The sequence below is a fragment of the Electrona antarctica genome (genome assembly GCF_951216825.1).
Source record: "Electrona antarctica genome assembly, chromosome: 15".
NCBI lineage: Eukaryota > Metazoa > Chordata > Actinopteri > Myctophiformes > Myctophidae > Electrona > Electrona antarctica.
The window spans coordinates 39,778,306-39,795,015 of NC_136796.1; the positions used below are offsets into that span (position 1 = coordinate 39,778,306).

Here is a 16,710-nt window from a genome sequence, read left to right on the forward strand (position 1 = left end):
AAACGGAGAGAGAGAGATAGTGCTGCACTGTTGCCTGCTAATGAGAGAGAGGGGGGGGGGGGGGGGTGATTTGCACCACTCAGTTCACACAGGTGTGATTTTTCCCTACCATATGGCTGTGAGTGACCTACACAATATGCACTGTGGAAGTGCCTTTTCTCTTAATAAGAAATGTAAGAGCACCTTAAGAGACTCTTATGGTGATGGTCAATTTATCTCATGTTGGCTACACGTAGGGGAGGGGAGGGGGGGTCATCAAATCAAAAGCACAATAGGCTGTCTATTGGAAATGTATTTTGGTCAGACATGCACAGTGCTGCACAATATTAAATGGAACCCCTGGCATGTGCAAAAAGTAATGGCCCGGGCAAAATTACTTAAATCTGGGCGCCGGGCCTGCTGAAAACTCTTTTCATAATCTTTCTATCACAATGCTTCACACTTTTCACTGCCAACGTTACATTATTTCTCAATTCTCTTATTTGAGCATTTCCCCTCTATTTATCCTCCTGTTCTCCCCCTGGAGAAATAAGTCATTCTTCAGCATCTCTCTCTCTCTCTCTTGTTTTCCCAGCTGATTTTCAGTCCAATTTTCGAGAATAATGTGCCCTCGCCATGACTCACCTATACATATTCTCAAGCCTAATACAATACACAAACACACAAGTTGATGCAGGGAGAGATACACATTGATAGAGTAGATACAAATGACAGTAGATACAAATTCACACAAAACACACACACAGACACACACGCACATGCACACACACGCACGGCGCACATACTCACACACACACATACAGACCCCGTGGACAGTTCCTCTCACAGAGCCTTTTATTAGTTCAGTTTCAATTTGTTTTCCAAATACTATCAAAGATGATAGTAATAGATAATGAAGATAGCTGATGCCAGACGGGCTGTTACTGGTATTTTTGCACGCCACCTTTGTACAATAAAGTATGGTTTTTAAGGTTAAACTTTGGAAAGAGAGCTTTGCCTAATGCCTATGCTGACTTGAAAGACTTGCTTAATAGTTGTGGTGGGTGGCACGACACGCGCACACACACACACACACACACACACACACACACACACACACACACACACACACACACTCACGTACACGACTACACGTACACGTACACGTACAAGCACACACACACACAAACTTTTTGGACCTTTATGTACAATATACTGCATTTGGGGTCTAGGATCACCCCACCTATATTTCTCTGATATACCGGTAGTAACATCATACTGACATAATAGTGACATCATACCGATTATTTGAGTATTGAAGCTGGCAGGTTAAAACTGGAACGCATGCATTGGGGCACTATCAAACACAGCCAGACTTTGAATTAACGCGTACCTTCATCGTCTACCAGTAGAACCATAGAACCTTCACAAGCCATCACGACTTTCCAGAGGAACATTATACAAGACCACACAAGCCTTCCCCTCATTAAAGAGGAACAGCTTGACCACCAGAGAATCCAAAGACAACCCAACCCCACTAGCCAACCTAGTCCACTGGTATTCACATCATAGCCCTTTAGATCCTACTGTACAAGTAGACATCACTGTGATTTTTCCCTATTTAACCCTATAACTACATGCATTTATAAACAGTGGTTGAGTATTTAGGAACCAGCTCCTTGATTATTATGTGAACAGCCATTGATGGATCTAATTGCTGGCTGCGTGGGAGGTGCTTCCGGAGTGTTAGTGGGTCACCCATTTGACACGGTTAAAGTGAGGCTGCAGGTCCAGAATGTCGACAAGCCTCGGTACCGCGGGACCTTCCACTGTTTCCAGTCCATCGTGCGCAAGGAGTCGGCGTTCGGCCTGTACAAAGGCATCGGACCCCCCATGATGGGCCTGAGCTTCATCAACGCCATCGTGTTCGGCGTTCAGAGCAAGGGCATGCGCCTGCTGGGTCGGGACACTCCCACGAACCAGTTTGTGACCGGCGCGGTGGCGGGCGCCCTCCAGTGCGTCGTCTGCTGCCCCATGGAGCTGGCCAAGACCCGCTTGCAGATGCAGAGCAAGTCCTCCAAGAGGCTGTACAGGAACTCCCTGGACTGTCTGTCGCACATCTACAGGCACGAGGGCGTCCGGGGGGTCAACCGCGGCATGGTCACCACGTTGATCCGCGAGACGCCCAGCTTCGGGGTGTACTTCCTGACATACGACGTGCTGAAACGCTCGCTGGGCTGCGCGCCCGGCGACGTGGGCGTGATCCCCAAGCTGCTGCTGGCGGGCGGGATGTCGGGCATCGCCTCGTGGCTCGTCACCTACCCCGCGGACGTGATCAAGTCCCGCCTCCAGGCGGACGGGGTGGGCGGGGTCAACCGCTACGGCGGCATTGCCGACTGCGTGCGTCAGAGCGTGAGCAAGGAGGGCTACATGGTGTTCACGCGGGGCCTCACCTCCACGCTGCTCCGGGCGTTCCCCGTCAACGCGGCCACCCTCGCCACGTACACGCTCTTCCTGAGGTACGCCCAGGGGGTGGGGGCAGCAGGTGCACACCCTCCAGTCTGATCTAAGAGAGGCCACGGAGGAGGTCTACTTCAGCCGAGGTAAAATCGTGTTTAGAGGAGAGTGGGGGCCTATTACAGCCGTGCAATAACCGGGAAGGGGGAGAAGAGACAGAGTAGAGAGCCCGGATTCTTCTATGTAATAACCCAGCCAGGGAGTTGGAGAGAAGAGCAGGAGAGAGAGCCTGTTTCTTCTATTGACCCAGAGAGGGAGAAGATAAGGAGTAGAGAGCCTGTTTCCTCCATGTAATAACCCAGGGAGAGAGAGAGAGCTTATTCCATGTGAAAATCACACTCGTGTGAAGTGAGGGGCGCCTCACTCCTTTCAACAAACATTGTACTCTAAACAAAAATTAAAAGTCCAGAATTGGCTGCCTCGTCACATTTATCTAAACAAACATTAAAAGTCTTAGACTTGGCTGCCAGTTGAGGGGCAGAAAACAGCCCGGTCACGTGGTTCATGTAACACGTTTGTCACTCTAAAGCCCATAGACTCAATGCATTCCGTAAATTTCCGGTTCAGGTGTTTGTCACTCTTAGACAAACGCCAATAGAAGTTATATGTAGAAGAGCCGTCATTGGACTGGCCCTGTGCAGTGAACAGAGTTGTCGTTAACTCTGGCTGCCACATCACGTTACGTTTATCTAAACAAACGTTTATCTTAAAAGTCCATAGGCTCGGCTGCCACATGATGTAATTTTCTAGGAGTCTAGGAGCCGATAAGAACTTAACCCGGGCTGTGAACCCTGGTGCTTGGAAGAGTGGATATATAAATAATGCACTATGCAGAGATTTGTAAGAGTTGTGAGGCCAAATATCCTGACTCGTACGGAAGGTGATGAAGTCTCTCCGGGAGGTGAAGGCTGGTCGAGGTACTTGAAGGTTGAATGTGAATATAGCTTGGATGAATCGTGTCTGATAGGCAAAGAGTGGCGTAAACCCTTTATAGTGCTTGGCTGGATGCTCATCACGGTGAGTCAGCTATATCTGTAGATGGAGTTCTACATTAGCACGATGTCAGCAGTAGATGCCTCTGTCGGCTCCATATGGAACCACGTCCTAACATGGAGCTTGTTCTCTCAGACTTAGATAGGTTGGTTAGATATGTCGGATAGCTCCATATGCCTATATTGTCATGAACTGTGTACTTTTATTGTGTAGTTATGTTCCTATAGTGTTCCCTGTCTGCTCTAATTGTTGCTACCTGTCTTGTCTCACCAGTCTGCATTGCAATTGTATGTCACCTGTCCTGTTCAGTCTCACCCAATCATGTGTTGATTGTATGTCTGTTTCACCTGTGTCTAGTTAGTCTTTGTGTATTTAAACCTCCCTGAGTTCAGTTTATAGTTGTTGTCATGTGTCCTGCCCTTCTTTATTGCCAGCTGCTTGTATCATGAGTTTCATAATAACTTGATCTGCCCGTGTGGTTCACTGGTTCTGCACTCTACACTTATATACGGAGTAACAATATTCAGACGATCTATGAAATTTCCCTATAACCCATATGAAGGTGAGTATGAAAGCCATATGATAGCGTCCCTGTGTCCCTGTGGTGAGAAAATAAAACCTTAAGCTTTTGGAGCTCAGTCCAGTGTGCGGACCTTACTTTCTTTTATATGAAAGCGTCCACACATGCAGTTTGTGTCGCTGCCAATCACAACAAAGGAATTGGCAGCATATCGTCGCTGTCGGGCCTAAACCATGAATATCCCATAGACCATAATGTCATCTTATCTTTTGTCTGTCACATCATGAGTGAGCGTGCATATAAATGAAAACAATTTTCTCCTACAGTGACATGCCCAAAATAAGGACACCCGCTTGAAAGTGGTTATGTCTGTCTGTGGGTTTTATGAATATTTAACCAATAAAGTATTAAAAAGAGCTATCTTTTGGAGGAAATATACTTGTGTTGTCCCGAATATAAGACGACTCTGATTATAAGACGACCCTCATTTTTCAAGACTCATTTGTGGAAAAATAACATTGAATGTCATAGTCTAGTCCCCGATTATAATACGACCCCGTTTTCCATTGGAAAAAACATAGTCTTATATTCAGGCCAATAGGGTATATTTAATGTATTTACTGAGAAAGCCATAAACTCTATCAGCCGAAGTCATGGTGTATCGGAATCACAGAGGCAGAGATTCCCCCACATTAATGCTCTACAGCAAACCTTTTCATGTCAAGGACCCCCAAAATGATACTCATTAGCCTGCGGACCCCCATTTGAAAATACATGCCAAGGACCCCCATAAGAGAAGATTTTTACGGCTCTAAGGACCCCCCGGTTTGACCTGAATTAGGCTACGGTCCCCTATTTAATGGAATTTCTATCTCCGAGACACCAATTTATATTGTAAAATCAATGTGAAAAAACGAGGTGTCCAACGTCCGTGGCAAAGACTTGGTCTTGACTCTTGTCCCTGGCTAATTTTAGCTTTTCTTTTTTTACACAGCATTATAACATTCTTAACTCTGAGAGTGTACTGTACAGAACCAAATGGACCCGTAAGAGTCCATTTGGTTCCAAAGGGCGCTCTCTCTCTCTCTGTCTCATATCATGGACTCAATATATCTGGCCACAACTGACATGGAACTCCATATATGGTCATGGCTGAGTCATTGTGACCCTGTCGTGATGCCAAGAGTAAATAAGTATATAAGCAGACAAGCAGTGCATTTTCAGTGATGTAGTAGAATTTCACTCCATCTCACTTAATATGGGTATTTGATACTAGTCGCCCACTGAATAGAGCACCGAAGTCCTGACGTCACTGTCAGTAGAGGGCGTCAGTCCACAGGTTCATGTACTTTTTATTTGCATTGTAATCTCCATAGGGGGATTTTAGATCGCCTCATATAAGAACTGAAACCGATCACCCCGGCCTTTTCACTCATATGGATATGAAGCATCGACTGAAGGTGGAAATGTACATATATACCCAAAGAGTAACAAAATAAGCGTTAGAAACGAGTCAAACAACCCAGAGACTACATTTCCGGGTAAGGGGGGTGGCTGCATCTGCCCGTCGCACAACAGAAACTGAATGTCAATTACGTTTATTTTTATTTTTATTTTATTGATATTTAATGTTTCGTGGTTAATACGAGTCGAGTCACCACCAGCTGAGCTTACGTCAACGAGGAATCTCAGGAACGCAATGTGTTGACAGCTGGGCGTGACGTATATTAGCAGCGACATTGCCTTCATATGTAGTTTCAAGGCCTTTGCGGCCACATTAATTCCATTTTCTCCAGAAACTGGCTGTATCAAATATGAATGGACATCATTAACGACGCACAGCCACTCCGCTAACAGAAAGGCCGGGGTGGTCGGTTTATTTTTCAAACACAGTTGTTATATGAAGCGACCTAAAATCGCCCTATGGAGATTTCAATGCAAATTTTAAAAAAAATCACACCCGTGTGAACTGAGTGGTGCAGTGACGTCACTGCAACCATGCTCCTTTTTTGAGTGGACAGGTACACGAACATACAGACAAAGCTGGTTGTTGGAGTGGTTTGCACCAAATACATGAACCTGTGTGTTGGTGCCCTCTACTGAAAGTGACGTCAGACTTCGGTGCTCTATACTGATAACATTTGGGTGTCTATTTCAGCACGGTTACTGTGGTTACTGTGTCAATAAGTCTATTTCAGTGACGTAACGATTAGACCTACGTAATCCAAGGCACCGTTCACTTCACACTGGTTGTGATTTTTTTTTTAGTTTTGAGTGTTTTCCTCAAACACGCCTTTAAGAAATCTTCGACCAGTGATGAGCTGATGTGCTGCCTGGGCCGGCTGGGCGAGTTCCTTCGCCGCCGCTGCCATCGTCTCACGCGCCTATCGCCCGCCGCCCCGGCGCTGTGGCTCCGCGGCGTGGACCGCTCCCTGCTGCTGCAGGGCTGGGGGGACGAGGACTTCATCACGCCGGCCAACGTGGTCTTCCTCTACATGCTGTGCCTGTGCCGCGGCCCGCGAGGTGGTCTCGGCCGAGGTGGCCTCGGCTCGGAGCGCGAGCTGCGGACCTCGCTCCTCACCTGCCTCTACCTCTCGTACTCCTGCGTGGGCAACGAGATCTCCTACCCGTCGAGGCCCTTCCTGCAGGCGGAGGCCGGACTGCAGGAGGCGTTCTGGGACCGCTGCCTGGAGATCGTCAACCGCATGAGCGGCAAGATGCTGCGGATCAACAGCGACCCGCACTTCTTCAGCCAGGTGTTCAGTGATCTGAAGAACCAAATCAAAGGAGGAGGATGAAAGGTGTAAAAGGACTCCTCTTCTCACTGGCAACTCCCATCAGGGTTAACCCTGCATTAAAAGCGGGAAAACATCGTCATTTTAGATTGTTGTGTTGGCTTTTTGTGCCGCACTACGATTTTTGAACAAAATCACACCCGTGTGAAGTGAGGGGCGCTCTTATCATCATACGTCATCATACATCATCTAATTCTGGCCAATCACAAACCCTCAAAGCTGGACAAAATAGGTTTGATGTTTGTCTTTAGTTCAAAGTTTGTTTAGTAAACGCATTGACAATAAAGGGAAAATGTATGCCATAATGTGTCGTTTACGTCATATTGTCTCTTTATTGTTAATGGCGTTTAATGTTTGTGTTGGCACCGTTTGTTTTACATCACCATTACACCACCTAATCAACATGAGTTAGACTTTAATATATTAGCGCCCCTCTCTTCACACGGGTGTGATTTTTTAAAGTGTGCATACTGAAACTATACCGATTCAGAAGGCATTTAGAACCAGCCTCTTAACCCATTCAGGCCTGACGTCGAAATTTAAAAAAAAAAAGTTTTCTAAATCATGACAATTTTCGGAAAGATTTGAGGCACATTTTAACGATTTAAAAAAAATAGCAGACCTACAAGTTCATAGCGCGCCACTCGGTGGCGCGCTATGAGCTTGTAGATCTGCTATTTTTCAATAGCTAAATTATAACAATGTTTAAAACACCAAAACGGGTTCCCGCCCCAAAATGGGTTAATGGTTAATGTGGTTAAACGCTAACGTGACATGGATGCGTTCCAGGTCTCAATGGATTAACCTCTCTTGTGTCCTACATGGCTTTAACAGTAGTTGTCGATACGAACCAAGGATCTCAGCAGAGATTCTGTGAATTAATTGAAAGAATAGTATATTAAGTTACAACAAACGCAACCAGATGGCAATTCATTAACGGAGATAAATGGCACAAACATCTGTCTACTAAATGTTCGAGACAAATTGTGTCAAAGCACGTCGGAGATTGATGAAAATGAACAGCAGCAATGTATGAGATACGTAGAAGAGTTGTGTCAGAGGGCCTGGAAAACGCTGCGTATATGGGTCGATGGTGCAAACGGACATGGCACAATGCCTCTCTGGGCACCCTAGTGGAGCCAAAATCAAATATTCATGTGAACTGTACTATTTCTGAGAAACGGAGAAAGTACCAAAAGTAGTCCCTTGACCGATTTTATGTGGCAAGATCAATTATTTGTTTACAAGCCTGCAGTTTCGTGTAATCCAGGGGTCGCCAAACTGTGGTGCGTGCACCCCTTGTGGTGCGCGAACGCCCTCTAGGGGGGTGCGTGACATGCAAAGGGTAATGGCGGTTTTATGCATGGTTATTTAGCACAAACGGCTAAATCTGGTAAACGACTGTTGTAAGGAGATGTATAGATCAGCTGCATGTCTCTCAGTGCAGTGACATTCTGTGATTATTTGCCATAATCATATTTTTAAAAGGTAAAAATTTCGGCCAAATTCAACGTGACTCAGTGTTTTGGGGGGGTGCCGGGTGTGTCAGCAAGGTCAGTTGGTGCACGGCCAAAAACGTTTGGGGACCGTGTAATCAATTCAACAGGCCTCCCCATACACTGCACTCACTCACTCACTCACTCCCTCACTCACTCACTCACTCACTCAATCCATGGCTTTGTAGGTTTGATCACCCCGGCAGCGGTGGCCGAACGGTCTGCGGAGCGGTCTTGATACCGGAACGTCGCCAGTTCGTATCCCCGGACCGGCACGTTAAAATTACCACCGCTGAAGTGCCCTTGAGCAAGGCATTGAACCACTACCATGAAATGTTCTATGAGCAGGGCCTGGCTGTAAACAAGTATCTGATGCTTAGTCCAGTTACCCTGGGTAAATATAGTAACTTTGCTTTGCTTTGCTTTGGCTGGGTCACCTGAGTGAGACCAGGAGTGGACCTGGTGAGACGTACAGTAGGAGGGGCCCGGACAGGAGTCAACCCACAGAGCCTAGTCCTTCCTCGCACCAGAATCTGGTTCTCCCAGTCCTGGCAGAGTAGTTCCGGAGCAACGGATTGTGTGGCCCTGGTTTTTCCCTAATGGGACTGATTGAGGGTAGCTACTGGGACGTAAGTTGGGACTTGATCACCCCGGCTGGGTCACCTGAGTGAGGGGTATGATGTTCGAGAGACCCGAAACCCAGAGGACTGAGGATACGTCCCAGGTGCATCCATGCAATGTTTTTTGTTATAATTATTGTACACAGCAGTGTTCCTCAACCTATTGTTTTGGGGGTTTTTTTGGGGGGGGGACTTGGATATTCAATATTTTAAGTCTAAGTAGGTTATTCCGATCGGATGGAGCTTTAAATTTAAATTCATGTCAGTATCATAGTAAGTATAACTGATCCGTATAACCATAACTGAGTCTTATACCCACAACCCTAACGATAACTGGTCTTACTAACAAAACCATAACTGATCTCAGCCTCTTCTGGCTTCTTGTCATCAGATGTCCAACTCCGCGTCGTGCAGCCGCAGCAGCCACCTGGTCCCACTTGGAAGAGGCTATCCTCTGAAGGTGGTCTGTGCAGGGGACGGTAATTCCAGGAGACAGGTGGCGATTATGGTTGACGGTCAGCTCATGCTCCCCTGTGGCCCCTCTTCTTCATAGACTATTTGAAGCAGCCTGTACCATAACTGATTGTACCCTAATCTTATAGCCATCCTATACATTAACCCTTAACCAGATTTTCCCCTCAGCTCAACCTTAAATCTTATGTAGCAGAGTAGTCCTGCCTGAAGTCCAGAAACCGTATACATCCCTGGCCAGTGGGTGATAGATAGGCGTTTGGTTTTCCCATGTCATGCATGCCGGTATAGACCATGCACGTTCAAATCCAGGTGTGGTTATGCTTGTCTGTGCACTTGAGTGTGTGTGTGGATTGTGGATGTGTGTGTGCGTGGATGTGCGTGTGAGTGTGTGGATTTTCATTGATTGATATAGGCCTACTTTATTGAACAGCACGTGGTAGTCTGCAGTGACACCTTAACGCTTAGGGAAAGTCCTGGGTGGGGACGTGCTTCTCTTGAGGTCCTTGTGGTGATTAAACTGTGTTATTGGCCCGTCTTTCAGACTTTCACTTGTGCCTTGTCATCAGTCATTCCATCACTCTCTCCTTGTACTCCCGGACCCACAGTAACTCGGCCATTAAACTGGCATGACGTTTCGACCACCGCTCTTAAGAGCGACGAATGTTACATTAACCTCTGCCGGAAGGATTTACAAGAAGGATAAATCATCTTTTTCTTACGTGAATCACAGGCTGCTTCGGCCCTGGAAATAACAGATGGGGCCAAGAAGTGCAAAGGCGAAGAACTAATGTAATGTTGTGCATATACTGTAGTGAGAACAGGTAGTTGGAGGAGACGTGACTCATAAAAGTGTCTGGGACCCAGAGAGGAGAATATGCAATCGCTCTCAAGGTGAACGGGATGTTCTTCCTAACCTTCATTCATAGAGGAGAGAACTTAAGACAAGTAGACAGTAAACAAGTATAGAAAGGAGAGAACGGTAAAAGAAAAGAGGAGACAGAATAATAATGCATGGAGAAGGAGGGAAGAGAGCAACATGGGAGAAGCAGTGGCGTATCCAGGAATTACGTTTTGGGCAGGCAAGATCATGTGTTAATTGTCGTCTCCCTGCGCAATCGTAGCACTAAAGGTTTTCAAAGAGATATACCTGCCAGACGAGTAGGATACAAAGGCTGAAAGGCATGCATTTACATTCCAATGGGTGATTGAGGGTCGCGCTCTACCGCGACGGCCAATGAGCTGTCCATTAATAGCTCTCAGGTCTTGTTTTTGTCCTCTTTTTTTCTCATTTCTGGCCAGGCCAGAAATGGATTTGGACAGGCGGACGCCTGCCCTCGCCTTATTGTAGATACGCCTCTGGGGAGAAGAGAGGGGCTGCAACAGAGAGAAAAGAGGAGAGGAAGAGAGAGAGAAAGGAAGTCCCTTCTGCCTTCTCATTATAATGAAAGAGACATTCACCTCTTCCTGCAGGGAATACTAATTATTTATCGATCATAGTGGTGTAATCTATTGAATGTTGTCCTGGGGCCATATCCCTGTGTGACCACTGAGCAGTCATGGTCCTTTATACTGCAGGGACATGCCCCTGCTCAAATACATTATATGTACATGCATGTACAGAACATATTCTGACGTGCCAAGAAGATCTGTGTTATTAAATGCATTTGGCCCTGAAGGTTATAGTTCATACAAACCACAATTAGAAGTTAGATTATGTTACGTATGTAGACACTATGTATGTAGATTATGTATGGCACTTTTAATTAAGTGCCATATATATTTGCCAACATTTGAATGACGCCACATAAAAAATCCAACATATTGTCCACGAATATAACGTTTTCCTATTTTTTTAATATTTTTCTTTCACATTGTTATTAGACTCTGAGTTTGAATGAATGTGGAATTATGTGCAGGATGTAATTTACATTATACAAATGTGAGGGACATTTTTTCAAATATTTTAAACCAAAATTACATTCTCATTTCTCACACTTATGCCAGTGTGCCAGTGATCACACTCCTATACTCTATTCCTTCCCATGGAAAAGAGTATAATAACTTAACAGAGTGTTCGTGTGGATTTCGACTTAATGTGGCCATATATGAAGCCAGCGATCTATGACGTATAATGATGTATGACTCCATATTTGGGCAAAGTTTCCGACCAAAAACCCCCCAAATAATAATAAATAAATAAAAAAGACAGCCAGACATAAGCTCATGTAGACAGTTCGCCCCATAATTGAGTCTGAATTTTGATGGGCTGGCTGGCGACTTGGCGAGGCTGCTACAGGTGAGAGAGAGGGCAGCAGGAGCCGATCTGTAGTATAGTAGAGGCAATATTGGGGATGAATCGTGGGTCCCTCCGACTTCTCTGAGAGAGAGAGAGAGAGAGAGAGAGAGAGATTTGTCCATTCATCGTGGCAGCCACGTTTCACTCGACTCTGCAGCACTTGAGCAGAGAGCAGTGCTTCTCAACCATACCAACAAAGACTGTTTGTTGAGATTAGCAGTTAGATAGATTAGATAGCATGTTGTCACCGACGGATCGATGAACGGTGAATCCCGTCGTGTTGCTTATTGCTGCTGAGCTTGTATTAATAACCGTCTCTGTGTGTGGAGCAGCAGAGGCACTGTCCATGGTTCTGAATCCTCTGGTTGTCGTTTGCGTTTCGACAACACCAAAAAAACAAGTTTTAGCGCCGGGAAGAAAACGGCGAACGTGGCCGTGGTGGACGCCAGAAAGAAGAAAGTCTCTCATAACGCGGGTAAATGGGACATTCGGCCGGCCGTGCAGGATGTGAACGGCCCCTTGATGAAAGATGGGTAAACGTGGCTTCTCTGCGGTGGTGCTGGTCCTGGTGGGCTTTCTCTCGATGTCCTCCGTTCATGCCGGTGAGTTGGACACAGGTAGACGAGCAGTCATTAGGCCAATACCCTACCAATCAATCAATCAATAACGCTTTACTATAGCTGATCGTAATGATCCGGACTGAGTGACGTGGAATGAATTAGGCACTGGACGTGTATAAGGCATAAAACAACATCATAATCTCATAATATGAGATACACATAATTATGATGTAATACACTTTGCATTGTAAGTGGGTGTGTGTAGGCTACGCTGGGTTCAAAAAAGCTATGGCATTATTATGGCTATAAGTGCGACTGTGCGACAGAACATCTGTTTGTGTGCATTTTGTGTGTGCGTGTGTGTGCATACATGGTGCATGTCCTTAGACTTGCTGCAGACTTTCTGTAACGGTGCTTGTGTGTGCTGCCTCATTTGAATACGGATAATTACCCCGCACACCGTCGCCATCCATCAACGTCCAAAGGTGGTTATGAAGTTATACACGATGAAGATGAGTTATGGTCACAATATACCTGCTCAAACCGCCCCCATGGTGGACGAACCTCCACTGCAACTATTCACATTTTTTACTGAATGTTGATATAATTATGTACATTGCAAGGGTAATAATATACCATATAAGTTTCATCAAAGCAACACCTTAATTGATTGATTGAAATATTTATTAACAGTTTGCAGAATTACAGTACATTTCAAGCGCAAACTCAATACAAAGGCTGTTAACTGTGAGTGGACGACCCAATTAAGCATTACACTTGTTTACAATAGGGTCCACCATGTTCAATTCATCAAACAATTGTAGCACGACTGATATAGGCTATATCAGTGATTAAGTGCAACAGCCTCTGAGATTTATAGCTTTGTGAAAATCTCATGCTGGTTTGGAAAAGATCATGTCAGCTCATCAAACTTTAAATTAATATAATATTGAGAAGGCATGCTTTTGGCCAACTTGGACTTTGTTGCAAATGGCTGAAGAATCCCATTTGTTGCATCTGTCTGTGCTGCGTTTTCTTTCTTCTTATCTAAGACAGTGGTTCCCAAAGTGTGGTCCGGGGACCCCCAGGGGTACCTGAGGGAGTTCCAGGGGGTCCCCAGCTAAATGATAGTTAGGAACCAAATCGACCCTAATGGGTCTGTAACTCTGAGAGAGTACAAATGGTTCCATTTATACACTCTCTATTGTTGTATCTCTACTGTTAAACTAACAGTGATTTTACAATATAAATTGGGGGTCCCAGAGATAGAAATGCCATTAAATGGGGGTCTGTAGACTAAAGCATGTCAAACGGGGGGTCCTTGAAATTAAACCGGTTGAGAATTACTGCTAGAGCCGTAAAAATCTTCTCTTATGGGGGTCTCTGTCATATCTTTTCAAATGGGGGATCCGCGGGATAATTAGTGTCAATTTGGGGGTCCTTGACATGAACAAGTTTGGGAACCACTGCTCTAAGAGAGCAATTTAAACAATAAAAAAATCACACCTGTGTGAACTGAGTGTTGCAAGGTCTTATATAGCCTGATCAGCTGTGGTCACTGACGTAATGTCTCATTCCGGCCAATCACAATGCACCATGCTCATTTTTTGGTACGAACAGACAGACACACAGACAGACAGACAGACAGACACGTAAACTAACAAAGCCAGTTGTAGGAGTGGTTTACACCACTCAAAAAGATTTAGAGGTACAGTAGCTGCCATGAAGCCTCAAGGAAACTGGCATGCAAACACAGACACGCACACGCACACGCACACACACACACACACACGCACGCACGCACGCACGCACGCACGCACGCACGCACGCACGCACGCACGCACACACACACACACACACACACACACACACACACTTTGTGTCAATTAATGCAGCCTGAGTGTGCCCGGGGCAGCGCTCAGAGAGAGCTGATCAGTAACATAAATTAATTTCACCGGCACTCCCCGCTTTCGTCTGCTCTACTTTTGTTGATTGTGTTAACAGCATCGAACAAAGAAATAGAGACAGGGAGAAGAGGGTACATTCTCCTCCTGTAATGCAGCTATTGTTACCCAGGGCCACAGATGTCTCAGTGCTGGAGTGAAGTGTTTAGCATGGAGGGGGGGGGGGGGGGTATGCTTTTCAGCTGCATCTTTGTTTGTTGTTTTATAATAGGAGTGTATTTGAACATAGAGCGATTCGGATCAGAGACTTATGCATAATATGGAGAAGCAGGGTGTAGATTAACTAAGTACATTTACATACTGTACAGTTTTGAGGTATTATTTACTTTACTGGAGTATTTTTTCCACTTTTCATCAGGCCTACTTAAGGCTCATTCATAGTCTGGATTTTCGGTGGTGAGGTGACCACCGAACTACAACATGACGTCACGAGCCGCGGTGAAGAGCAAACCACCGCCCCATGCAGCCCTTCTCTCTGTTTTTACTCACCACCGCTCAGCGTTATTTCAGCTCCGGTGGTCACCTCACCACCGGAGCGGTGGTCACCCCACCACAGAAAATCCAGACTATGAATGAGCCTTTACTACTGCACTACATCTCAGAGGCAAATATTGTACTTTTATATAGGAAAGCCCAAGCGCATCAGACGAAAATATCGGTCATCACTAGTTGGTCAGGGGCATGAATGGCATCAGGCATGCCGGCGTGATCATCTAAGGTCATCACCACGTGTATAGTGGCCGCCATTTTTTAAACTTGCATTTACCTTGCTTCTACCACACCAGTGATTGGTGTGGTAGAAGTGGTCAGCCCAGTTGAGGGTAGCTGAGTGAGTGGTTGGCACGGGTGGCACAGGGTGGAGTTGATAGTGGCCGGTGTGTTGTGTTTGGTTGTCTTATGCTTGGTCAAACCTCCCGAACCTCAGTTGTTCCAACTCCATTTACTCCACCACAATTATTTGAAAACTGTAGGCCTACTTGTAGATTTGGACAAAACAGGAGTATTTCTATATTGCAGTATTGATACTTTTTCCAACACCGAGGAGAATATGCAGGGAGCAGCAGCCTGGGACTGTATCTGTGTACATTCCACCAGCCTCAGCACCAATAGCACAGCTGTGCTGTTTGTAACGCTGGCTCTGAATCGCTTAACCACTTACCAAACAATAGCTAAAAATCACACCCGTGTGAACTGAGTGGTGCAACTCCATGTGGGGGTCCCAGGTGGGTCCCCACTCCCCAGACATTCCAGACCCACAGGAACGCGCCCAGGTTGCTAGCCCGGTTTCCGGCGAGCCACCCCGCGTCCGAAACGGTCGATAGAGTTACTGTGTGGGGGAATTAGCAGACATCTCTCTCTCTCTCTCTCTCTCTCTCTCTCTCTCTTATTAGCAGGCAACAGTGGAACACTATCTCTCTCTCTGTTTCTAGCACAACAGTGCCACTTTTGCCCCTACTGGTACTAAACATAGGGACATACGTGTAGGGACACGTACGTGGACATAGGGACATTGCTGTTCCTTGGAGTGGTTGCACCACTCAAAAATATGCAGATCTACAAACTCACAGTCCTCCACGTTGCTAGGTGTTGTGAGCTTGTAGATCAGCTACTTAAAGAAAGTGGTCCAAGTACAGAGCCAACCAGTTTACTAACTCTAGCCTGTGTACAATTTAGGCATTTAGCAGACGCTCTTCTTAATCCAGAGCGACTCATGGTTGAAGAGCACTTACGCTGGTCACTGAGGTTGTACGTAATTTAACTCAGAAGAGAGTTCTACAATGTTACCAAGCGGACCGTTACGGGTCCATTAGGTTACATTTGCACAACTGCATGAGTTACGAATGGATACATGGACAACTCTCTGAAGCACAGCCGCACCACTCACACATAATAACATGTGTGTGTGTGTGGGGGGGGGGGGGGGGGGGGCTGAGAGGTTTATCGAAGGAAACACAAGAGGGGTGTGTGTGTGTGTGTGTGTGTGTGTGTGTGTGTGTGTGTGTGTGTGTGTGTGTGTGTGTGTGTGTGTGTGTGTGTGTGTGTGATTAATTAGACCTGGTGACCTATGAGGAGGGGATCTTAATTTGCTTGAGAACAGAGGGAATAATTAAGAAAGCAGAGACAGTCTGGAGAGAGAGAGAGAGAGAGAGAGAGAGAGAGAGATGTAGCTGCTCAGATGGTCATGATGAGCGTCCATCAGTGGGAGGACCTTCTGATTACTGGGCAGCCTCCCTACCCACTCGGCTACGACTATGGCCGCCCCCAATGTAGTAATGCATAATGCAACACATCCGAACAAATATTCATCTCTCACTGTATCTCTGTGCTTCCCCTTCTCTCTGTGTGTGTGTGTGTGTGTGTGTGTGTGTGTGTGTGTGTGTGTGTGTGTGTGTGTGTGTGTGTGTGTGTGTGTGTGTGTGTGTGTGTGTGTGTGTGTGTGCGCATGTGCGTGCGTGCCCGTCCGTGCGTCAGACTCCCTCCTATCAGCTCCGCTCA

At 46.1% G+C, this 16,710-nt stretch overlaps 1 protein-coding gene across 1 annotated transcript; it reads left to right on the forward strand.

The window, feature by feature from the left end:
- Positions 1-1,683: 1,683 nt before the first annotated feature.
- On the forward strand, positions 1,684-2,544 carry LOC306938085 (mitochondrial basic amino acids transporter-like; the record flags this gene model as incomplete). The annotated part of the gene is made up of 1 exon (XM_079522101.1): positions 1,684-2,544. One exon carries the CDS (start codon positions 1,684-1,686, stop codon positions 2,542-2,544), a length of 861 nt encoding a protein of 286 aa, XP_079378227.1.
- Positions 2,545-16,710: the final 14,166 nt, after the last annotated feature.